Source organism: Macaca thibetana, chromosome 3, assembly GCF_024542745.1.
Source record: "Macaca thibetana thibetana isolate TM-01 chromosome 3, ASM2454274v1, whole genome shotgun sequence".
Lineage (NCBI taxonomy): Eukaryota > Metazoa > Chordata > Mammalia > Primates > Cercopithecidae > Macaca > Macaca thibetana.
In genome coordinates, this window is record NC_065580.1 from 92467893 (window position 1) to 92493639 (window position 25747).

Below are 25747 nucleotides of genomic sequence, written 5' to 3' on the forward strand. Positions count from 1 at the left end.
AAGAAAAACCGGGGTGGAGGGGAATTTTTCCTTCCTTAAGTGAATGGAATCTTCCAAACTGACAGAACAAGTCCAGACTTTAGCCTAGTTTTAATGCTACCATCACTTCAGGAGCATGCGGCTTGAGAACCCAACTCTCTCACCTAAGAAAGGTTCAGATACATTATCATAGGTGCCAAGGCTTCAGCTTTAGTGTCTGACCAACTGGGTATCTGAGCCTGTAAGCCCAGAAGAGAACTGATAGTCCGGAGGACAGAGCTGTTTGCAGAACCACACTTGGCTGAAATCCAGCTTTGCTCTATCCCAGCTAAGCTATACTAATAAAAATAAACCCTGCTGAGTTGCTGCTGGCTTCTCCTTGAGTAGGTGCCTTTCAGGCATACAAAGCAGTGTTTTGGAGGTCTCCACATCATTTTGACTTTTGTCAGCCTGAGTCTCCATTAAAATTCAGTTTAAAAAACTAATAAGCTATAAAAAGATGGTCAAACTGCCAGTTGGTTTTCAAGTATTTACCTTTGAAAATATTTTAATGTGAAGTATTGTTAATTTAAAACTTTATACAGTGAAATTAAATATAATATTTTTTAAATTAAAGCTTTTCCATATCTCAATGATATCTAAATTCATCCTTCCCAGATTAAAAAAAATACAACCTCCTACACCCAGAAGGAACACATTTATCAGTATTAGTTTTTGAAGAGAAAGAAAATAAGATTCACTTTTTAGGCCAACTGATACAAGGGCTGATTTTTATATACTCCAAGAATATTCAATGTACATTTCACCTAGAAACAAGCTCCATTTTAAGATTTACAAAGCAGACAAAAGATATTTATGCACACTACTGCATTTTCGTTATTAAGTGTTTTGAAAGCAATTTTGATAGCAATGACAGCAGAATTTGCGGGGTGTACTGTCTTGCATCTATGAAGAGGAGAACATTCCTTCCTCTTTAACACACCATGAAGGGTGAGAACTCTGTGTTATTTTCTTATGCAAAATCATTTATTTAAATCTTTTACAATTAAATTGGTTGGCCCATAAGAAAAGTACATACCATGTACCAATCACAAGAACAAACTCAAAATGGATCACAAACTTGAATATAAAACTGTAAAACTTTTAGAAGAGGAGAAAATCTTTGTGACCTTAACTTAGGCAAAGAATTCTTAAGATACAATACCAGAAGCACAATACAGATCTTTAAAATGTGTAAATTAAACAATCAAAATTAAGAACTTCTGCTCTTCAGAAAACACCGTTAAGAGAATGAAAAGGAAAGTCCCACATTGGGAGAAAATATCTGAAAATGCTATCGCTGATTTGCATCCAGAAAATATAAAGAATGCTCAAAACTGAATAAAAAGAAAACAAATAAATCAGATGGTCGACGAGTTAAATGGTAAATGAGCACAAAAGAGAATTAAATTAACACATACATGCATCTGACTTCTGAATGGGGAGGACTTTCACCATCCACGTAAAGGAGTCCAAAATGGAAAAGTGTATCACTGACCATGTAACAATTTAAAGCTTCTTACTTAAAAGAAGAAAACTCAGAAACAAAAACAAACAAAAAAAGTAGGGCAAAGATCCGACAAAAATATGACAAATTATTAAAATTGCTAAAAACCTCATACGAGACGAAATATACACCAAGGCCACACAGACAAAATGGCAAAACAAAGAAAACTCACTGAATAGGGAAAACAAAAGAGGCTAAAAACACTTGAAAAGTCCTCAACCTACCTAGTAATGAAAAGAATGTTAAGTTAAACAAGTATTCTTTTCATCTAGCAATTTAGCAACATTTTGGTTCCGTTTTTAAGGGCATGCTCGATGATGAGGAAGGTGTGAGGAGACAAACACTCCTATACAGAACTGGTATGAGGACACTGAACCCAAGGCTTCAGAAACTAAGTATCGTCATATACATCTCAAATAGGGCAGTTAATTTTTAAAAAATTATATACAGTACAATTTTCAAGACTGCCAGGAAAATGTGGCTAAACTCAGGGTGAAGGAGTATGTGAATTACTATTAGCAGTTAAGAGAATCATAAAATCAAGGATTATCAGGCCAAGTGTGAGGTGGCTCATGCCTGCAATCCCAGTGCAGTGGGAGACCAAGGCAGGAGGATCATTTGAGCCCAGGAGTTCAAGACTAGCCTGGGCAACACAGTAAGACCCCAGCTCTACAAAACATAAAAAATTAGCCAGGCATAGTGGCATGTGCCTGTAGTCCCAGCTACCTGGGAGACTGAGGAGGGAGGACTGATTGAGCCCAGGAGTTCAAGGCTGCAGTTAGCTATGATCTGCCACTGTAACAGAAGAAGACCCTATCTCAAACAATTAAAGAAAAAAAAAAAAGATCATCAGATGGACCTCATCCATCAGGGAGATCATCCATCAGGGATCTCATCCATCAGTTTGTGCGTCTCTCTTCATATAATGGAGTGACAGCCAGGCACAGAGGCACACACCTGTAGTCCCAGCTACTTAGATGGCCTAGACAGGATAGCCTGAGTCTGGTTCAACTTCAGCCTGGGCAACAAAGCAAGACCCTATCTCTATAAGAAATAAAAATAAAATAAAATTAGGGCAACCACAGTTGGACTTACTCAAAGGCATGTAGCTTGTTAATGTCCTTACATAAAAACATTTCCAAGCATCTTCATAGGAAAACGATCTGTTTTTCTGTAACTATATATTAATTAGTATTCAGCAGTTAATAAAAAAAAAAATACAAACTCATGCTAACACCAAGAGCACAAGTAACAATTCGAGGAAAATAATAAATTGGACTTCATCAAAATTAAAAACAGTTGTGCATCAAACGATAGCAAGAAAGTGAAAAGAAAATCTACAGAATGGGAGGAATAGCTACAAATCATGTATCAATAAGGATCTACTATCTAGAATATATAAAGATTTCTTACAACTCAAGAAAAAGGCAAACAACCAATCAAAAAATAAGTGAAGAATTTGAATAGACCTTTCTCCAAGGAAGATACACAAATGACAAACAAGTACATAAAAATACACATATCAGCGGTCATTAAGGAACTGCAAATCAAAAACAGGCAATACTGGCTGGATACAGTGGCTCATGCCTGTAATCCAAGCATTTTGGGAGGCTAAGGCAGGAGGACCACTTAAGCTCAGTTCTAGACCAGCCTAGGCAATGTAGCAAGACCTCATCTCTAAAAAAAAAAAAAAAAAAATTAAAAATTAGCTGGGCATGATGGCACACATGCCTGTAGTCCTCGCTACTTGGGAAGCTAAGGCAAAAGGAGCTCTTGAGCTCGGGAGTCGGAGGCGGCAGTGAACTGTGATCAAGGCACTGCACTTTAGCCTGGGTGACAGAGGAATAATAATAATAATAATAATAATAATGAAGACGTTGAATAGAAGCCATGGGGGATTGAAAAAAGCCACACACAGGTCCAGGCAAGACAATATGTTCAGAAAAGATCTAAGATGATCTTCAGTTTCCAGACACAGAACATACCCAGTCAATCTTTTGAAGATTTCCCTAGCACAGAGTCAGTCTGCAAAGATTGGAAGAGGTGGCCACTTTCTCAAATATCTAATTTTCAACAAAAGAACAAAGACATATAAAAAAGAAGAAAACCCTGGCCCATTCAAAGAAGCAAAATAAATTGACAAACTTTCCCAGAGGAAAACACTGGACTTACTAGACAAAGACAACTATCCTACGCTGAAAGAACAAAAGGCACAAAAAAATAATGTGAATCAGGAAAACGGGCAAAATGAGCCTATCAACAAAGAGAAATGAAGGAGGACTCCAAAAGAAACTATGGAGCTGAAAAAAATAGAATGACCAAGTTGAAAACTTCACTAGAGTGGTTTAAAAACAGATTTGAGGAGGCAGGCAAATCTGCAAATTTGAAGATAATGCATTTGAAAATACTGAGTCAGAGGTGAAAAAATTAGAGGAGAAAAAATTAAAAAGAATAGGAAGAGTGAAAAGAGCCTAAAATACTTCTTTAGGCACACCAATATAGGAATGGGAGACTCAGAAAGAAAACAGAGAGAATGGGACAAATATTATTTGATACGACAGTGGGCAAAAACTCCCCAAACTGGCTGAAAGGCATGAATTGGAATACACCCAAGAAGCTCAATGAATTCCAAGTAGGACAAGTCGAAAGAGATCCTTACAAAGACACCATATAATCAAATATTAAAAGCCTAAAGGCAATGTTGAAAGTAGTAAGAAAAAAGCTACTTGTCACATATAAGTGACGCTCAATAAGATTATCAACTGTTCAGCCCCAGTCAGGGGCATATAGATAAAACCCCCATCTCCCTGGGACAGAGCACCTGGGGAAAGGCGCAGCTGTGTGCGCTGCTTAAGCAGACTTAAACATCCCTGCCTGCTAGCTCTGAAGAGAGCAGGGGGTCTCCCAGCACAGTGTTCGTGCTCTGCTAAGGGACAGACTTGCCTTCTCAAGTGGGTCCCTGACTTCATGCCTCCTGACAGGGAGACACTTCCCAGCAGGGGTCAACAGACACCTCATACAGGAGAACTCTGGCTGGCATCTGGTGGGTGCCCCTCTGGGACGAAGCTTCCAGAGGAAGAAAGAGGCAACAATCCTTTGCTGTTCTGCAACCTTGCAAACAGGGTCTGGAGTGGGCCTCCAGCAAACTAACTGCAGCAGACCTGCAGAAGAGGGGACTGTTAGAAGGAAAACTAACAAACAGAAAGGAATAGCATCAACATCAACAAAAGGACTTCCACTTGGAAACCCCATCTGAAGGTCACCAACATCAAAGACCAAAGGTAGATAAATCCATGAAGATGAGGGAAAACCAGCGCAAAAAGGCTGAAAATTCCAAAAACCAAAATGCCTCTTCTCCTCCAAAGGATCACAACTCCTCGCCAGCAAGGGAACAAAACTGGATGGAGAATGAGTTTGATGAATTGACAAGTATGCTTCAGAAGGTAGGTAATAAATTCCTCCGAGCTAAAGGAGCATGTTCTAACCCAATACGAGGAAGCTAAGAACCTTGAAAAAAAGAAGAATTGCTAACGAGAATAACCAGGTTAGAGAAGAACATAAATGACCTGATGGAGCTGAAAAACATGGCACGAAAACTTCATGAAGCATACACAAGTATCAACAGCCAAATCGATCAGGCAGAAGAAAGGATATTAGAGACTGAATATCAACTTAATGAAATAAAGCATGAAGACAAGATCAGAGAAGAAAAGAGTGAAAAAGGAATGAAAAAGGAAGGAAAAGCCTCCAAGAAACATGGGACTATGTGAAAAGACCAAACCTACGTTTGACTGGTGTACCTGAAAGTGACGAGAAGAATGGAAGCAAATTGGAAAACACTCTTCAGGATGTCATCCAGGAGAACTTCCCCAACCTAGCAAGACAGGCCCACATTCAAACTCAGGAAATACAGAGACCACCACAAAGATACTCCTTGAGAAGAGCAACCCCACGACACATAATCATCAATCAGATTCAGCAAGGTTGAAATGAAAGAAAAAAGGTTAAGGGTAGTCAGACAGAAAGGTCAGGTTACCCACAAAGGTAAGCCCATCAGACTAACAGCGGATCTCTCTGCAGAAACCCTACAAGCCAGAAGAGAGTGGGGGTCAATATTCAACATTCTTTATGAAAAGAATTTTCAACCCAGAATTTCACATCCAGCCAAACTAAGCTTCATAAGCGAAGCAGAAATAAAATCCTTTACAGATAAGCAAATGCTAAGAGATGTTGTTATCACCAGGCCTGCGTTACAAGAGTTCCTGAAGGAAGCACTAAACATGGAAAGGAAAAACCAGTATCAGCCACTGCAAAAACATACCAAATTATAAACACCATCGACACTATGAAGAAACTGCATCAACTAATGGGCAAAATAACCAGGTAGCACCATAATAACAGGATCAAATTCATACATAACAATATTAATCTTAAGTGTAAATGGGTTAAATGCCCCAATTAAAAGACACAGACTGGCAAATTAGATAGAGTCAAGACCCATTAGTGTGCTGTATTCAGGAGACCCATCTCACACCCAAAGACACACATAGACTCAAAATAAAAGGATGGAGGAATATTTACCCAGGAAATGGAAAGAAAAAAAAAGCAGAGATTGCAATCCTAGTCTCTGATAAAACAGACTTTAAACCAACAAAAATCAAGAGAGACAAAGAAGGGCATTACACAATGGTAAAGGGATCAATCCAACAAGAGCAGCTAACTATCCTAAATATATATGCACCCAATACAGGAGCACCCAGATTCATAAAGCAAGTTCTTAGAGACCTGCAAAGAGACTTAGACTCCCACACAACAATAGTGGGAGACTTTAACACCCACTGTCACTGTTAGACAGATCAAAGAGACAGAAAATTAACAAGGATATTCAGGACTTGAACTCAGCTCTGGACCAAGCAGACCTAATAGACATCTACAGAACTCTCCACCCCAAATCAACAGAATATACATTATTCTCAGCACCACATCACACTTATTCTAAAATTGACCACATAACTGGAAGTAAAACACTCCTCAGCAAATGCAAAAGAACGGAAATCATAACAGTTTCTCAGACCACAGTGCAATCAAATTGGAACTCAGGATTAAGAAACTCACTCAAAACTACACAACTACATTGAAAGTGAACAACCTGCTCCTGAATGACTACTGGGTAACTAATGAAATCAAGACAGAAATAAATAAGTTCTTTGAAACCAATGAGAACAAAAACAACATACCAGAATCTCTGGGACACAGCTAAAGGAGCGTTTAGAGGGAAATTTATACCACTAAATGCCCACAAGAGAAAGCAGGAAAGATCTAAAATGGACACCCTAACATCACAAATAAAAGAACTAGAGAGTGGCCTGGGTGCAGTGGCTCACGCCTGTAATCCCAGCACTTTGGGAAGCCAAGGCGGGCAGATGATGAGGTCAGTAGTTCAAGACCAGCCTGGCCAACACAGTGAAACCCCGTCTCTACTAAAAATACAAAAAAAATAGCTGGGCGTAGTGGTGGGCACCTGTAATCCCAGCCACTTGGGAGGCTGAGGCAAAGAGAATCGTTTGAACCTGGGAAGCGGAGGTTGCAGTCAGCCGAGATTGTGCCACTACACACTCCAGCCCGGACGACAGTGCAAGACTCCATCTCAAAAAAAAAAGAACTAGAGAAGCAAGAGCCATTAAATTCAAAAGCTAGCACAAGACAAGAAACAACTAAGATCACAGTAGAACTGAAGGAGATAAGGAGACACGAAAAACCCTTCAAAAAAATCAATGAATCCAGGAGTTGGTTTTTTGAAAAGATCAACAAAATAGACCGCTAGCCAGACAAAGAAGAAAAGAGAGAAGAATCAAATAGATGCGATAAGAAAATGATAAAGGGGATATCACCACTGATCCCACAGAAATACAAACTATCAACAGAGAATACTATAAACACCTCTACACAAATAAACCAGAAAATCTAGAGGAAATGGATACATTTCTGGACACATACCCCCTCCCAAGTCTAAACCAGGAAGAACTTGAATCCCTGAATGGATCCATAAGTTCAGAAATTGGGGCAGTAATTAATAGCCTGCCAACCAAAAAAGTCCAGGACCAGACAGATTCACAGCCGAATTCTACCAGAAGTACAAAGAGGAGCTAGTACCATTCCTTCTAAAACTATTCCAAACAATAGAAAAAGGGAATCCTCCCTAACTCATTTTATGAGGCCAGCATCATCCTGATACCAAAACCTGGCAGACACAACAAAAAAAAGAAAATTTCAGGATAATATCCCTGATAAACATCGATGTGAAAATCCTCAATAAAATACTGGCAAACCGAATCCAGCAGCACATCAAAAAGCTTACCCACCAGGATCAAGTTGGCTTCATCCCTGGGATGCAAGCCTGGTTCAACATATGAAAATCAATAAACATAATCCATCACATAAATAGAACCAATGACAAAATCCACATGATTATCTCAATAGATGCAGATAAGGCCTTCAATAAAATTCAACACCCCTTCATGCTAAAAACTCTCAGTAAACTAGGTATTGATGGAACGGATCTCAAAATAAACAGCTATTTATGACAAACCCAGAGCCAATATCATACTGAATGGGCAAAAGCTGGAGGCATTCCCTTTGAAAACCAGCACAAGACAAGGATGTCCTCTCTCACCACTCCTATTCAACATAGTATTGGAAGTTCTGGCCAGGGCAATCTGGCAAGAGAAAGAAATAAAAAGTATTCAAATAGGAAGAAAGGAAGTCCAATTGTCTCTGTTTGCAGATGGCATGATTGTATATTTAGAAAACCCCATCGTCTCAGCCCCAAACCTCCTCAAGCTGATAAGCAACTTCAGCAAAGTCTCTGGATACAAAATCAATGTGCAAAAATCACAAGCATTCCTATACACCAGTAATAGCCAAATCATGAGTGAACTCTGATTTACAATTGCTACAAAGAGAATAAAATACCTACGAATACTACTTACAAGGGAAGTGAAGGACCCCTTTAAGGAAACTACAAACCACTGCTCAAGGAAATAAGAGAGGAAACAAACAAATGGAAAAATATTCCATGCTCATGGATAGGAAGAATCAGTATGGTAAAAAATGGCCATACTGCCCAAAGTAATTTATAGATTCAATGCTATCCCCATCAAGATACCATTAACTTTCTTCACAGAATTAGAAAAATCTACTTTAAATTTCATATGGAACCAAAAATGAGCCCATATAGCCAAGACAATCCTAAGCAAAAAGAACAAAAGTAGAGGCACCACGCTACCTGATTTCAATCTATACTACAAGGCTACAGTAACCACAGCATGCTACTGGTACCGAAACAGATATATAGTCCAATGGAACAGAACAGAGGCCTCAGAAATAACACATCTACAACCATCTGATCTTTGACAAACCTGACAAAAAAAGCAGTGGGGAAAGGATTCCCTATTTAATAAATGGTGCTGGGAAAACTGGCTAGCCATATGCAGAAAACTGAAACTGGACCCCTTCCTTACACTTCATACAAAAATTAATTCAAGATGGATTAAATACTTAACTGTAAAACCTAAAACCATAAAAACCCTAGAAAAAAACCCAGGCAATACCATTCAGGACATAGGCAGGGGCAAAGATTTCATGACTAAAACACCAAAAACAATGGCAACAAAAGCCAAAATTGACAAATGGGATCTAATTAAACTAAAGAGCTTCTACATAGCAAAAGAAACTACCATCAGAGTGAACAGGCACTCTACAGAACGGGAGAAAATTTTTGCAATTTATCCATCTGACAAAGGGCTAATATCCAGAATCTACAAAGAAATTAAACAAATCTATAAGAAAAAAAAGAACAATCCCATCAAAAAGTGAGCAAAGGATATGAACAGACACTTCTCAAAAGAAGATATTTATGCAGCCAACAAACATATGAAAAAAAGCTCATCATCACTGGTCATTAAAGAAATGCAAATCAGAACCACAATGAGATACCATCTCATGCCAGTTAGAATGGCAAACATTAAAAAGTCAGGAAACATCAGATGCTGGAGAGGACGTGGAAAAATAGGAACACTTTTACACTGTTGGTGGGAGTGTAAATAAGTTCAACCATTGTGGAAGACAGTGTGGCGATTCCTCAAGGATCTAGAAACAGAAATACCATTTGACCCAGCAATCCATTACTGGGTATATACCCAAAGGATTATAAATAATTCTACTATAAAGACACATGCACACGTATGTTTATTGTGGCACTGTTCACAATAGCAAAGACTTGGAGCCAACCCAAATGCCCATCAATGATAGATTGGATAAAGAAAATGTGGCACATATACACCATGGAATACTATGCAGCCGTAAAAAAGGATGTGATCATGTCCTTTGTAGGGACATGGATGAAGCGGGAAACCAGCTAAATTATCAGCAAACTAACACAAGAACAGAAAACCAAACACCACATATTCTTACTCACAGGTGGCAGTTGAACAATGAGAACACATGGACATGGGGAGAGGAACATCACACATGGGGGCCTGTCGGGGGTGGGGGACTAGAAGAGGGATAGCATTAGGAGAAATACCTAATGTAGATGACGGGTTGATGGGTGCAGCAAACCACCATGGCACATGTATACCTATGTAACAAACCTGCAAGTTCAGCACATGTATACCAGAACTTAAAGTATAAAAAAAAGAAAAAAAAAAAAGATTATCAGCTGTTTTATCACAGAAATCTTAAAGACCAGAAAGCAGTAGGATGATACATTTATAATGTATTTAAAATGCTGAGGGGGAAAAAAACTATCAAACAAGAATTCTCTATCTGGTTAAAAAAAACAACACAAAAAACTGCCCTTCAAAAATGAGATAAAAATTAAGACATTCCCAAATAAACAAAAGCCAAAGGAATTCATTACTACTGGCATTTGCAACAGAAAATGCTGAAAGGAGTACTTCACATTGACATGAAAATCACTACACTGTAACTTTGTCAAAGCCATACAAAAATATAAAGTTCTCAGGTAAAGGTAAATACATGGACAAATACAAAAACTAGAGTATTGTTGTAAATCTGGCTTATAATCCATTATTTTCTAAAGGATTAAAAATACTTATGAATCTGTTAATGGATGCACAACACATAAAGATGTAATTTCTTATCTCAATTATATAAAATGATGGAAAAAGACACAGCTACAATAGGAGTAGAATTTTTGTATGTCGCTGAAGTGAAGTTGGTATCATTCAAACCAGATTGCTATAACTTTAGAATGTTATATGTAATCTCCATGGTAACACAGAAAGTATCTAAGAAGAAAAGGAAATGAGAAGAGAGTCAAAATGTGTCACTACCAAGAAATCAAATAAACTCAAAGGAAGGCAATAACGGAGGAAATGAGGGACAAAAATGCCATAGGATATACAGAAAACTTATTTTTTAAATCACAAGATTAAGTAATTCCCCACCAGTAATTACTTTAAATTTAAATGTGTTAAACTCCAAATCAAAAGAAATTGATTGGCAGGAAGGATTTTTTAAAAATAGGATACAACTATACATTGTCTACAACGGACTCACTTTAGATCTAAAGACACCAATAGGTTGAAAGTAAAAGGATAGAAAAAGACACTCAATGCAAATAGTAACCAAAAGAGAGATGCAGTGGCTATACTGAGACAAAATAGATAGTCAAAAACTGTTTTAAAAGACAAAAAGACATTACAGATTGATAAAAGAGCCAATTCACCAGAAGACAGAATAATTATAATATACGCACACCAAACATCAAAGCTCCCAAATATATGAAGCAAACACTGACAGAACTGAATGAAGAAATAGACTGTTCTGCAACAAGAGATGGAAACTTCAACACTCCACTTTCAATGGTGAACAGAACAAGACAGAGCAATAAGGAAACAGAAGACTTGAGTAACACTATAAACCAAATAAAACTAATAGACATACAGAGAGGACTCGACCCAACAACAGAATGAACATTTTTCTCAAGTACATATGGAAAATTTTCCAGGACACACTATATGTTAGGCCACAAAACAAGTGTGAATACATTTTTAAATGACTGAAATAAAACTATCCTTTGTTACAATAGAGTGAAAATAGAAATCAGTAACAGAAGGAAAAATGAAAAATTCACAAATATGTGGAAATTAAATAACATATTCCTAAACAACCATGGGTCAAAGAAGAAATCACAAGGGAAATTAGACAATACCTTGAAACGAATGTAAACAAAAACAAAATTTACCAAAATGTATGGGATGCAGCAAAAGGCACTGCTAAGAGGTAAATTTATAGCTCTACACACAACAAAAATGAAGACCTCCAACCAACGAACTGTACACATTAGAAGAATAGAAAATGTACAGCACACCAAACCCAAAGTTAGCAAGAGGAAGGAAACAAAGATTAAAACAGATATAAATAAAATAGATAATAGAATAAGAATAGAGAAAAAGCAATGAAACCAAAAGTTTATTCTTTGAAAAAAAAAAAATCAACAAACTGGCAAATCTTAAGCTACATGACTAGAAAATATACACAGAAGACTCAAATTACTGACGTTAGTAATGAAATTGGACATTACTACCCTACCAATTTTACATAAATAAAAAGGATTGGCCAGGCACAGTGGCTCACGCCTGTAATCCCAACACTTTGGGAGGCAGAGGTGGGTGGATCACAAGGTCAGGAGTTCAAGACCAGCCTGGCCAAGATGGTGAAACTCCAACTCTACTAAAAATACAAAAAAATTAGCCAGGCATGGTGGCGGGCACCTGTAATCCCAGCTACTCGGGAGGCTGACGCAGAGAATTGTTTGAACCCGGGAGGCAGAAGCTGCAGTAAGCCGAGACTGTGCCACTGCACTCCAGCCTGGGCGACAGAGCAAGACTCTGTCTCTAAATAAATAAATAAATAAATAGGATTTTAAGAGTACTATAAATGACCATATGCCAACAAATTGGATTATCTAGATATAGTGGATAAATCCCTAGAAATAACCTAGCTAGATTAAATTATGAAGAAATAGAAGATCTGAATGTATTTGAAATAAGGATTTGAAGTAGTAATCAAAAACCTCCCAACAAAGTAAACCCCAAGACAAGATAGCTTCATGGGTAAATTCTACCAAACACTTAAAGAAGAACTAACACCAGTCTTTCTCAAAGTCTTCCAAAAACTTGAAGAAGGAGGAACACCTGAAACTCATTCTATGTGACCAGCATTATCCTGATACAAAAGCCAGAGAAAGATACTAGAAAACTATACAGCAATATCCCTTACGAATACCGATACAAGAATCCTCAACAAAATGTGGGTAAAACAAATTTGGCAGTGTAGCAAAAGGATTATACAAGGTCACCAAGTGGCATTTATTCTAGGAATGCAAAATGGTTCAAACATATAAAAATCAATTAACGTAGTACACCATATGAACAGAATAAAGGGGAAAAACAAAGATCCTCTCAATTGATGCAGAAAAACATCTGACAAAATTCAACACCCTCCCATCGTCAGAAAAAAAAAAAAGAAGGAAATTTAAACTCACCAACATAAGGCCATATATGAAAAACCCACAACTAACATGATACTCAATGATGAATGAAAGATTGAAAGCTTTTCCCCTAAGATCAGGAACACGACAAATATGCCTGTTTTTACCACTTCTATTCAACGCAGTATTGTGAGCTCTAGCCAGACCAATCAGGCAAGAAAAATAAATAACGCATCCAAATTGGAAAGGAAGAAGCAAAATTTATCTCTGCTATAAGAGACATGATTGTATATGTAGAGAACACTAGAGATTACACAAAATGTAGTTAGAGCTAACAATTCAACATTGCAGGACACAAAATCAACACAAAAATCAACTATGTTTCTACACACTGACAATGAACAATTACGAAAAGAAAATTAAGAAAACGATTCCATTTACAATGGCATCAAAATAATAAAGTACTTAGAAATAAGTTTAACCAAAAAGGCGAAAAAAGCCTTGTACACTGAAAACTACATCCCCAAAAAAATCAAGGAAGACAAGGAAATGGAGAACCATCCCATGTTCATGGATTGGAAGGCTTAATATAAGATGACAATTCTAACTGAAGCTATGTACAGACTCAACGCATTTCTTCTCAAAATCTCAGCGACCTCTTTTGTAAAAACAAAAAAAGTCCATCCTAAAATTAATGTGGAATCTCAAAGGACCCTAAATAGCCAAAACAATCTTAAAAAAGAACAGGCCAGGCATGGTGGCTCACTCCTGTAATCCTAGCACTTTGGGAGGCCGAGGTGGGCAGACTGCCTGAGCTCAGGAGTTCGAGACCACCCTGGGCAACATGGCGAAACCCCGTCTCTACTGAAATACAAAAAAAAATTAACCAGGTGTGGCAGCATGCGCCTATAGTCCCAGCTACTTGGGAGGCTAAAGCAGAATTGCTTGAACCTGGGAGGCAGAGGGTGCAGTGAGCCAAGATCACGCCACTGTACCCTAGCCTGGGGGACAGAGCAAGACTCTATCTCTTAAAAAAAAAAAAAAAAAAAAAAAAAAAAAAAAAAAAAAAAGAAGACGAAGAAGAAGAACAGTGTTAGAGGACTCACATTTCCTGACTTCCAATACTTACTACACAGCTATAGTAATCAAAACAGTGTGGTCTTGGCATAAAGGCAGATATATATATCAAAGGAAGGGAATTAAGAGCCCAGATACAAACTCTTGCATATACAGTTAACTGATTTTCAACAAGGATGCCAAGACTAATGGCAAAGAACAGTATTTTCAACAAACAGTGCTGGGAAAACTGGATATATCCACACACAAAACAATTAAGTTGGACCCTTACCTTAAACCATCTATAAAAACTAACTCAAGATGGATCAAAGATCTAAATATAAGAGCTAAAACTATAAAACTCATGGAAGAAAATATAGGGGAAAAGCTTCATTACACTGAATTTGGCAATAATTTCTTGGATATGGCAACAAAGAAAAATAAACTAGACCATCAAAATGAAAAACTTTTGTGCAAAGGACACTATCAAGACAGTAAAAAGGCAATCTAAGGAATGGGAGAAAATATTTGTAAATCATAATATCTAATAAGGGATTAATATCCAGGATATATAAATAACTCACTTAACAACTAGAAAAACCCAGTTAAGAAATGGGCACAGGACTTGAATTAACGTTTCTTCAAAGACGATATACAGGTGACCAATCAGCGCAAGAAAAAAATGCTTAACATCACTAATCATTGGGGAAATGCAAAACAAAATCAGGATGAGATACCACTTTATGCACATCAGAATGGCTATTACCAAAAAAACAGAAAAGAACTAGGGCTGGCAAAGATGTGAAGAAACTGGAACCATCGTGCACTGCTGGTGATGATATAAAATGACACAGCCACTGTGCCAAACAGTATAGTGGTTTCTGAAAAAATTGAATTTAGTATTATCATATAACCCAGCAATTCTACTTTTAGGTACATACACCCAGAACAGTTGAAAGCAGGGACTCAAGCAGATATTTGTATACCAATGTTTATTCATTGGTATTTACAATAGCCAAAAGGTGGAAACAACTGACAACATAAACAGATGAGTAAATAAAAGTGGTATGTACATATAATAGAGTATTATTCAGACTTTAAAAGAAATGAGGTCAGGCACAGTGGCTTACGCCTCTAATCCCAGCACTTTGGGAGCCAAGGCAGGAGGATTGCTTGAGCCCAGGAGTTCAAGACCAACCTGGGCAACACAGAGAGACTCCATCTCCACAAGAATTTTAAAAAGAAAAATTCACCAAGTAGGGTGGTACATGCCTGTAGTCCCAGCTACTCGGGAGGTTGCAGTGGGAGGACCACTTGAGCCCAGGAGGTCAAGGCTGCAGTGAGCCACGATAGCACCACTGCACTCCAGTCTGGGCAACAGAGTGAGACCCTGTCTCAAAAGAAAAATCATTAAAAAAAAAAAAAAAATCTGATACATACTACAACATGGACAAACCGTAACAATATGTTAAGTGAAATGAGCCAGTCACAAAAGGACAAATACCATATGATTCCACTTATATGAGATAACCAGGATAGTCGTATCCTCAGAGGCAGAAACTAAAATAGAAGTAACCAGGGGCTGGGGGAAGAGGTCATAGGGGTAATTGTTTAGTAGATAGAGAGTTTCAGTTTAGAATGATGAAAAAAGCTCATGAGAGATCAGTGATGGTGGCACAACAATGTGACTGTACTTAATAACACTGAAAGGGTAAAAGAGTACATTTTATTATGTATATCTTACCACAATAAAAAGCCCCGCAAGGTTGTCAATGTTACGTTTAAAAGAGAAGGTATAAATGGGGAGACGTTTCAGACATGTATTTACAGAGGGCTTAGAAGAGCTATTCAGCAGATGAGTACCTAATGAACCAGAATTTTGGCAGAGATCCTGGGAGTGAAGTGAACCAAATCACTTGGGAAGTGTGAAGTAATTTCCTCCTCCAAGGAGGTCAGCAGATAGGACATGTGAAGCCAATGTTAAGATTTCTCTGGAGTCTAAGTAAAAGATTATCAAATTGGACAAGTCTGTTCTCAGTGTTTTCCAACAAGGTGCAATTGACATTTTGGACAGAACAACTGCTTCATCCTGTGGGACTCTCCTGCCTGCCATATGGTGCTTAACATCCCTGAACTCCAAACCACTTACCAGGGGCATTCCCATCACCCTCATCACGCTAACAATCAAAAAGAAACCCACCCACGTTTGTTACCACGACTACCATGACCCCAGATCACTCAGAGTGAATGAATCCAAAACTGAAATATAAGCGTCCTGGTCTGTTAGCATATGACAAGCTATAAAGCAGTAGCAAGCAACTCTAAATCTCAATCAATGGCTTAAAACCAAAAAAAAAAACGCTTCTGTCTTGTTCACATTACATGTCCATCACAGGCCAGCCCAAGGCTCTATTCCACACTGTCCTCACACCAGAACCTGGGCTGATAGAGCTACCACTCTGCAGAATGCTGGCAGATGCAGCGGCAGAGGGAATGAGATACAGTAAGTGGTATGCTGGCATTTAAATAATTCACTTAGAAGTGACACACAGTACTTCTCATATTCCACTGGCCAAAGCAAGTCAAATGGCCTTGTCTGCTTCAGGGTCAGGAAAGTGCAACCCTACCACTTACCTGGAAAGAAAAGAACCAGCCCTGATGACTTCCAAACCATGCCTGCAAAGTGCTCTGAAAAGTAGAAGACGCTATATAAATGTTAATTAAAAGTGTATTGGTAACAGTACTACTTTGCCCTTCCATCCATTCAATGGATATTTATTAAGCATCTAATACGTGCTGGACATCATCTCCTAAGTATCAAATATATGCCAGACACCATGCTAAGAGATCTGATGAAAACTGAGTCGTAAGTGGTAGGGTAAGAGAAATAATCTTTAAAACAATTTCAGTGTGGTATGATAAATGTGATCAGGGAAGTCAGCCCAGGTACTCCAGAAGTTCCCAGGGCAAGCACCTGAGCCAGCGGTGGGGGCAATGGTCAGGAAGACTTCCAAGAGCAGTAACCTACACAGCTGCAGGATGCAGTCACCCTGGAGAACCTGCTGTAGATGCACATGTGGAAGCATGAATGTTGAAGCTCTGGATGGGGCGTCTCTGCCTTCCACCAAGTCAATGAGACCAACTTGCACAAATTCCCCATAGCCCTAATCCAGTCACTTCCACTAAATGTCCACTGACACATTTATGAGTTTTCTTGGTTTTCTAAGCAGACCAGATGTAAAGAACAGATCTCTGGGACTACTGTCCACTTTCCCCCCAACTAGAACATTCTATGAGATGCTCTAAGTTCAAGGAGACAACATTCTTTCAGTCCAGTTATCATAAGCTTGGTTCTAACCTCAGCAAAAATTGCTTTCTCTCAGCTAATACAGTGCAACAAAACGGGAAATGCCCTAGGAAAACGTGTCAGAGGCTCCTAACCATTGAAAATCAGGCACATTCCCTTTATGACATATTAAATACATTATAAAGAGTGATTAAAAATAGTGCAGACTCCAACACAAGCCATAAGATATACAGTATACTACCCTGAGATATTTACCAAAGTTCCTCTAATAAAGAAAAAAAATTTTTTTTCAACAGAAAAATATATAAAATACACATCTGGAAACACTACATGGTCACTAAAAATGAAAACTGTAAAGACCTCTAAGCTACTAGGAAAAGTAATGCTGACAGTGCTAAGGAAAGCAGATTCCAACAGCAATCATACTGTAAAGTTTAGACAAAGATGACGGAAACTCTGCAGAAAATGGGGCATGGAGAGTAGGGGAAGCAGAGAAGTGGTTCAGTGCAGCTTACAGTAACATGTTATTGTTTAGCACAATGCAAATTTCACATAAAAGTCATTCCTATGTAAAACCTTGGTGGATCTTATTCACATTCCCAAACTGACTTTTATAGGCAGTTTATAAAGCATAATCTGGTGCGTTCCTTAAAAAGAACCATGCTAGCTGCTGTTAACTTAACTCCAGCCATTCCAGTTAAAGGGAGGAAGGAACAGGGCAAGTTTCCTGACTCGACAAGGCCCCATGATTCCAGCAGCAAGGGCCAGGCAGAGGCTCTGGGGACAGAATCCTGGCTGAGTAACCTTCCTTACAAATTGCCCTGAGCAAACTAGTCAATTTAGCCTTATCTTTAAAATGCAGATAACACAAACTACTTCACAGAACTACAGTGAGGATTAAATTTGATGACTTTGAAGCACCTAGCACAGCATGACTTTTAAAAGGAAGTGATAGTTTCCATTCCTTGGGGGCAAAAATGGATGGCTCTTAAGGTCTCCTACTCTGCAAACCCAAGGTCCCCCAGGTCCCCATAGCACAGAGCAGGAGCCAGCTAAGCTTTGGCAAAAGCAAAAGAGGAAGGGAGTTCAAGCGCTCAAGCGTGGCCTTCTGGTAGAGTGTGGGGAAAGAAGAGTGTTTTCTGTCTTTGTTCTTCCACCCTACCAATGCCTAGCACATAACAGATGCTCAATTGAGTATGTGATCAGTGGACTAATCAGCAAGCCCTCTGTCCTCAGCTGATGATCAGGAAGGAAAACAGGCAGGAAGCACCATCTATTTATTTGAACTAAAGCTCAGGCCCCTTGCACTGTGAGATGCTGGCAGCTTATTTCTGTGCTGCATACAGGGTGCTAGCATTTACTACTACGGAAGATACATTTTTCTGAGTGTTAACTTCAGTGATATTTACCAAGTATGCCTCTGAATGGTCCCATTTCAAAAAAAACTCCAGAAAACACTGCTTTTCATAAACAAAAAGAAAACAAAATGGCCCCAGTAATACTTTCTTATCTCTATCCCCACCTACTTCAAGTAGCCTGTATCTATTCTACTTTAGTGAATAAAGCTGAGTCTTTTCTAAAACAAAACTGTATACTGGAGGTAAAAAATTCTAAACCATAACTTTGAGTAAAGGAAAACTCTCAAGAGCGGTTTAAATGTAATATGCCTGGCTTATTCTATTCCAATGATGTTCTAATCTTTTTTATTAATTTACCCTAATGTTCATAATTGTTTTAGGCCACAATTATCTCACTGTTTCCTGGCCTGTGTACCTGATCAGAATCGTTATGATCTCTGAGGTTTTCTCCTGATTTTTGAGAATCCTGCTCTGCTATGGATGGGGTGGCCAGCAGAACAGAGACAGACCAACTAAGGAGCCTTTTAAATACAGGACTATTAAAGTAACAAATCATTGTCCTTTCTGTGACCAGCTTCTGGGGCTCCGTGATTACATGTTAAACAACAGGATCAGATGGGAGCATTTTGTAGCTGAGAGACCAATACCAGAAAAATTCCCCTTTACCCCTTCAACAGTATGTTCCTGCCTATTTACAAGAACATTTAGCATCATTTCCTTCTCAAATGGGCCATCCTGTACTCTGGAGCTAGAAGACAGTACGAGGAGAACACTGACATTCAGTGCCTACCAGTTTCTCTCCTAGGGAGCTGCACTGTTGACAGCTCTTAGTAAGAGATCACACCCTTGCCTTTACGAGGTATTTCTGTCATTTTATATAAAAGCACAAAGACACAGTGGTCAGCACAAGACTACAGCCTGTGGAAAGCATAATCACTGTCAGAGGACATCAAATCCAACACACTGGTGGGATGGCAGGAAAGCAGACTTGAAAGGAGTTCAGAGTAAATGAGTCTCCTTGTTTGCTTGTTACTCATAACATTAGGCCTAAGCTGCTTTGCTGAAACACTTAGCTCTGTGCTTTCCAAGCCATAGAAATTATACTTACTCCAATGTGTGAGACTAAAACTCACTGCACACTGAGCTGAATGACATTCGATGTGCAGCAATGCCACTTCAGGCGGTTCATTACGTTGCTTTATTCATAAGGCTGGGAGACAGGGTGGAACCACACGAATTTAACATCTTGCTGTGCCTGAAATGTTCATTAAGTGCTCTTATCTGCAGTCACCTGCCCACCCGATAGAACCACTCTCCACTAATTTAGAGACAATAATCTGTGCACATTTAAATTACGATGAACAGGAACATTTCCACTGGAAAAATCATCACACATCTTGATTTGCACTGCCAATTAGGTCTTTAGAAAAGGGAAAAAAAAAAAAAAAAAAAACCCCTGATCATCTTACATATAGTAATTTGCCTTAATTGGTGCATAATGGATCGGATATAATTTGTGGGTAACCCCTACATGATAAATAGTTTATTTAACATTTTAGAACTACCAAAAATTAGCCTCATTTTATGGCAGTAAACGTTCACTTCCAACTATACATTCTGGGACTTCTGAGTTTCCTAAGCATGAATTATGAATATCAGTGGTGGAAGTACAAAGGACTCTCCAGCCTAACAACAGGAGTGATACACTCCAGAAACATTTTCTGATTACATTCACAAGGAGCTCAGGATAAATTTCAGATACATTTCCTGATTAAACTCACAAGGAGCTCAAATCTCCATCCAGAGGGTTTGTTTTTTGTTTTGTTTTGTTTTGAGTCCTGTAGCAGCAGAAACTCCTAGAAGGTTAGGACGCTGGCCGGGAGTGGTGGCTCACGCCTGTAATCCCAGCACTTTGGGAGGCCGAGGCGGGTGGACCACCTAAGGTCAGCAGTTCAAGACCAGCCTGGACAACATTGTGAAACCCTGTCTCTACTTAAAAAAAAAAAAAACCAAATATAAATAATTGGGCGCGGTGGCGGGCGCCTGTAATCTCAGCTACTCGGGAGGCTGAGGCAGGAAAACTGCTTGAACCTGGGAGGCGGAGGTTGCAGTGAGCGCCATTACACTCCACCCTGGACAAGAGCGAAACTCCATCTCAAAAAATAAAAAAAAATTGGATGCTAATTTTTTACGGTATTAAAATTAGCACAGTAATTAAATTTTTTACGGTATTAAAATTAGCACGGTAATTAAATGTTTTACGGTATTAAAATTAGCACGGTAAAAGCTAGTGGCAAAAAATAAAAAACAAAAAATCGAACCCTGTCTCATTCCCTAGGCTTTACTGTTTGTTTCCCTTGCTTTTCAGAGTTTCTCTCACAGGAGGCATTTTAAAAATATTCTCAGAAACATCAACAACAGATTTTTCTCAAACGACCATTTTCAGGAAGGCTTCAGAAACTACTAAAAGGCCAAAGCTACCGTTAGTGGCTCGGTCTTTGCCGCCAGACTCGGGCAGGTGACAGCGGCTTGGGCTCGGGCACCTGGCACTCAGCGCCTTCCGATGCTGGCGGCCCCGCCTCCCCTTCTCCCCGGCCAGGCACGCAGGTGGAGGAAAGTAAACACCAGTCGGAGGCAAAGTGGAAGCAGTGAGTCTAGAGACTCTCACAAAAACAAGTGGAAAAAAAAAAAAAAATCCTCGCACAAAGCATCTCTGTACTCACAAGCAGAGGCGTGGCTGCTTGTTTCCCTTTTTAAAGGTTGCATTTTTAGTTCTTTTGAAAAATGTTTTTATTGCTTACTTCTAAGTAAACATTTATCTCCATTACGATAACGTAGAGTAAAGCTCTTTTAAGAGGTAAAAAGAGAAAACTGAAGTCACGTTCACATTCCCACCACTCACTGAAACGTTTGGAGGAACTTACTCAACTGTTTGCTAATGAGTTTTAAAGGATAGTTAGGCCCTTAACGCGTAATTGGGGTCGTGCTGTGCATATGATTTGGGATCTTGCAGCTTGTTTAACTTGGCCCAATGACGTTACCATTTCCCCCAAATGGTTACTAATTCCTTGAGAACGTTTACAAAAGTTCTAGAATAAACACTAAAGTTACTCTTTTTAAACTCCATTATCCAAGTTGGACTGGTCTGGCGATCGACTATTAAAAAAAATAATACAACTTTCTTAAGCTTCCTGATCTCTGTGCCAATTCCCGGAGAAAGTGTGGGGAGTGCACAAAAAAGCCCCTCCCCCGACTCAGGAGGGCTGCAAACGCAAGCGCTGCGCCCCGCTAGCTCCCCGCCTGCACCCCTGGCAGCCACCCGAGACTGAGCAGAGCGCCAGGCTGAGCGCAGTTCTGTGCTGGGGCGACCGGGCTCTGTGGTCCGTGTGGCACAAACGTGACCCACCGCGCACACCTGCAGGGCGCGCCCACTCCGGCACTCACTCGGCTGGGCGCGCCAGATTCCCAGCAGAGCAGCCAAGGGCCACGTTTCCAGCCCAAGGCCAGCAGGACCGAGTCGCAAAGGGAAGTCAAACTGTCGGTGCTTCCGGACGGCGGCGGACGGCCAGACCCTCACCTGGTAGCGAGTCGCCAACTCCATGCTTCCTGACGGGGCGCCAGTCTCCTCCCAGCACGCGGCCACGGGAGCCCGGACTCGCCACGGCCCGGCGCACCAAGAACGCCCCGCACCCGAGCAGCCAGCGCGCAGCGCCCAGAGCACAGGCGGGCCCCGGGAGGGGCGCACTCGGCGCTCGGGACAGGGGGAGCGCGTCGCGCTGCCCGCTCGGTGCCGCCTCACTGGGCCTCGTGGCTCCGACCACCGTCCCAATTTCGCGGCCACTGACCTTGTCTTCGCAGGCGGCGCGAGAGGGGGCTGCAGTTGGGGGTGGCATGAGCAGTTACCAGTGTTAGGGCGCCGGGTTCCCCCCTGTAGCGGAGGGAGGGAGTGGAGCCGTCCGGCGGGGTTTAGCGCGGGAGAAATGAGGGGGCTGTCCCGGCGCAGCCTCCAGCTGGCACGCGCGCAGGATACTTGGCAGGGTTTATTCCAGGTCATGCCCTAGGGCTCGAGCTTCTGCTGCAACCCCTGTCTCTGATCCAGGAAAATATTGTAGGGCGGTTTTGGGGCTTGTTTTGTTTTGTTGTTGTAAAGGGGCAGCGTTCTCTTTGGGAGGATTCCGTCTCCCAAAACATTTGCTACAGGGTTCACTTTGCAAAACGGGCAACCCAGGTTTCTTTACCAGGGCCCCGGTGGACACTGCAAATCCGCCTGAAACTTTAAACGGCCATTACACAGTAGGCCTCCACACCCACCAAACAGAGTTTGTAGAGGTCAGGAATGCTGATTAATTTAGCAGAATTGACCCCGGCACCTACTAAGCATCAGGCACTGGGTTAGTCCTAGGAACAGAAGGGTGAACAAAAACAGGCCCCTGCTCTGTTGGAGTTTACAGCCTGAGAGCCAGTTACCAACCTAATTGCATTATTCTAAATAAATACAACAATGATGCAAATAAGCGTAATAATAACAATGATGTAAATTTTATAAATTAGATTTATAATTAATATTAATTTGATACCACTAGCAATGACAAATGTAATGATGATGCAAATAAATGTCAATTTGGAGCGATGATGCCATGAGAAAAAAGGCAAGTGGTATTATGGTGGTGTAAAATAGGGAGACAATCTGGGAGAGGTAAGGGAATACTTCTTAGAGCTCAGGTATGAAGAGTGAGGAATTAAGTTTGTGGAAATTGTGCGAGACTTGAAGTAGAGAGTGGGGAGAATGGTAAATGAAGTTGTCCTGAAATCACAGCAGGTTTGCTGGACAGTGTCGAACGCCTATTTAGAACCGTGGTCATGGGTTTACAATAGAGCATCCTGTATGCATAGGACCTTCTGCAGCCCCTCTCAACTGCTTAGGATCTGACGTTCATCTTTATTGAGTGAGTGAATGAAATTTGCTAAACATTTACTCAAGCTTTAAGAGAAAACATGGAAAAGGTTTATTTCCTTTGGTTAGTTCAGCAAACAACATGTGTTATGTGCTCTCATGTTCCAGCCCTCAGTGTTCTTACTTCCTGGTAGTAGTAAGACCAATACAACATTGTCTAACTTAAAATGTTTTATTTTTATTGGATAATGTTAATTATTCATTGTAGCTACTTCATTTTTATTATGCTTTAGAGTTTTCCTTCACATGCAGTATCTCTTTGAATCCTCTCAATATCCTTCCAGATTCTTATTGTCCACATTTTTAAAATAAGGAAACAGAATCTAAGAAAATACATTTAAGAGATCCCTGCCACCCTGCCACTAAGTGACAGCAGCAGACTGCCAAACTGAAAACCATTCCTTATTCCTCCAGATCCAACATTCTTTCCCTTTCTTGTAGTTTTTCCCTTTGGCTGCCAGGAAGCTTACAGTGAAAATTAATTCAATCAGAGCTCTTCTTCCTTGTTTTGTGGGGGCTTTTTTTGTTTTTTATTTTTTGTTTTTTGGGGTTTTTTTTTTAAGATAATTGCTTCCTCAGGAACTGCTGATCTTATTTGCACTCCTTTTCGTTGTAGGTTAAATCAAATCCATTTTGGAAAAGGGAGCACAAATTTGAAGCAGGTCAGATTTTGCAAAGCACTTGAAGCAGCGTAGCCTAGCTACTTCTGTATCAGGAAACCTATAAGCTGTTGAGCCTTTCTCTTCAGAAATTTGCTATAACCAGCCCTAAGTCCAGATGACAACCCGGAAATTTTCTTCCTGGGCTTAGCAAAGCCTGTGCACCCTTGATGGTATTTAGTAATTGGTTATATAGTGGTGTGTTTTGTTTTGTTTTAGTCAGGCTTTGGGAAAATCCCTAAGGAACCAGAGGATTTTAACATCACACTGCAGTAATACTTTCTAATAATTATTATTGATAGGGTTCACAGGATGTGAGCACTGGGTTTCATCATGGCACTGCAAGAATGAGTGTCCCTTCCCAGATGCAACAGTGTACGTATTGCAACAGAGAAAAAGAAGACATAATGTTTGCAACTTCCTTTAAGAAGTCTGTCAGAAATCTATGCTTGATTGCTTTTTAAATGTTTCTATGAGAGAGTAAAAACTTGGTCCCCAGTACCTTGAACAAGGTAAGAAATTTGTGATTAGAAGGCAAAGGAGTTAATAATGCCACACTAAAATATGCTGCTCTGGCATATTCACTATTTTAAGTTAAAAGCACTTAAAAGGAAAAAAAAAAAAAACAGGTACAAGAAGATCACTCTGAACTTAATGTTGTTTCTTAAAAGCAGGCGATAAAATTCCCCTGTGAAAGATGTCCTCCCTACACAAGAAGGAAAGCCACATGCTTATCAAAGACAGGAAACTGAAGCTGAGGGAAATCTGTACAAACAAACCTTGTTAAACTAACCCTTATCTTCTTAGACACTTCTCCATCCAATTAACTACACTAGCCCATGCCCTTTTGCCTTATTGCATTTTCAGTTTACTACTCTGTGCAATTCACTATATAAATGTCCAACTTGAACTTCATCCTGGGGTCTTCATTTCCCTAAGAAGGCACCCATGCCACATAAAACTTCGATTAAACAAATCTATATGCTTTTATCTTGTTCATCTATTTTATGTCAGTTTAATCCTCAGACTCAGCCAGGACTCAAAAGGATGGAGATGAAGTTTTACTCGTAACCCTACAAAGCCATTATTTAACCTCATTAAATGATGTGAGAGAGCTGTGATTGGATGTCAACCCTGGCCCACAATTTTTGCTTTGTAAAAGGAACCCAAACGTCTCTCCTCTATCTGAAGTAGTATCTCTGCCTTCCCCACAGACCTTAGTTGTGGGCAAACTCCCTAGTCCTCCCCACATAACAGAAAATCATGCTGGTTTGGTGCTCTGGACAACTCACCAGAGAATCTACCTTCTGCAGAGAGCTGGAAACAGCATGAGCAACTGAGAGGTAATTTCATTAGGTCTGCCTCCCCTG

General features: G+C 39.9%; 1 protein-coding gene across 7 annotated transcripts in view; it reads right to left on the bottom strand.

The window, feature by feature from the left end:
* Nucleotides 1-22499, bottom strand: part of CDCA7L (cell division cycle associated 7 like) — a 45181-nt gene extending 22682 nt beyond the window's left edge. For 3 of the 7 annotated variants that reach the window (XM_050785411.1, XM_050785412.1, XM_050785410.1), the window contains exon 1: nt 22342-22499. In XM_050785411.1, the coding sequence (XP_050641368.1) occupies nt 22342-22365 (24 nt within the window). In that variant the 5' untranslated portion in view covers nt 22366-22499. Of the gene's footprint in view, nt 1-16733; nt 20687-22341 lie in introns of those variants that run through there. The other 4 variants (XM_050785406.1, XM_050785405.1, XM_050785409.1 and 1 more) reach the window with 4 other exon arrangements.
* Between the last annotated feature and the right edge of the window lie 3248 nt (nt 22500-25747).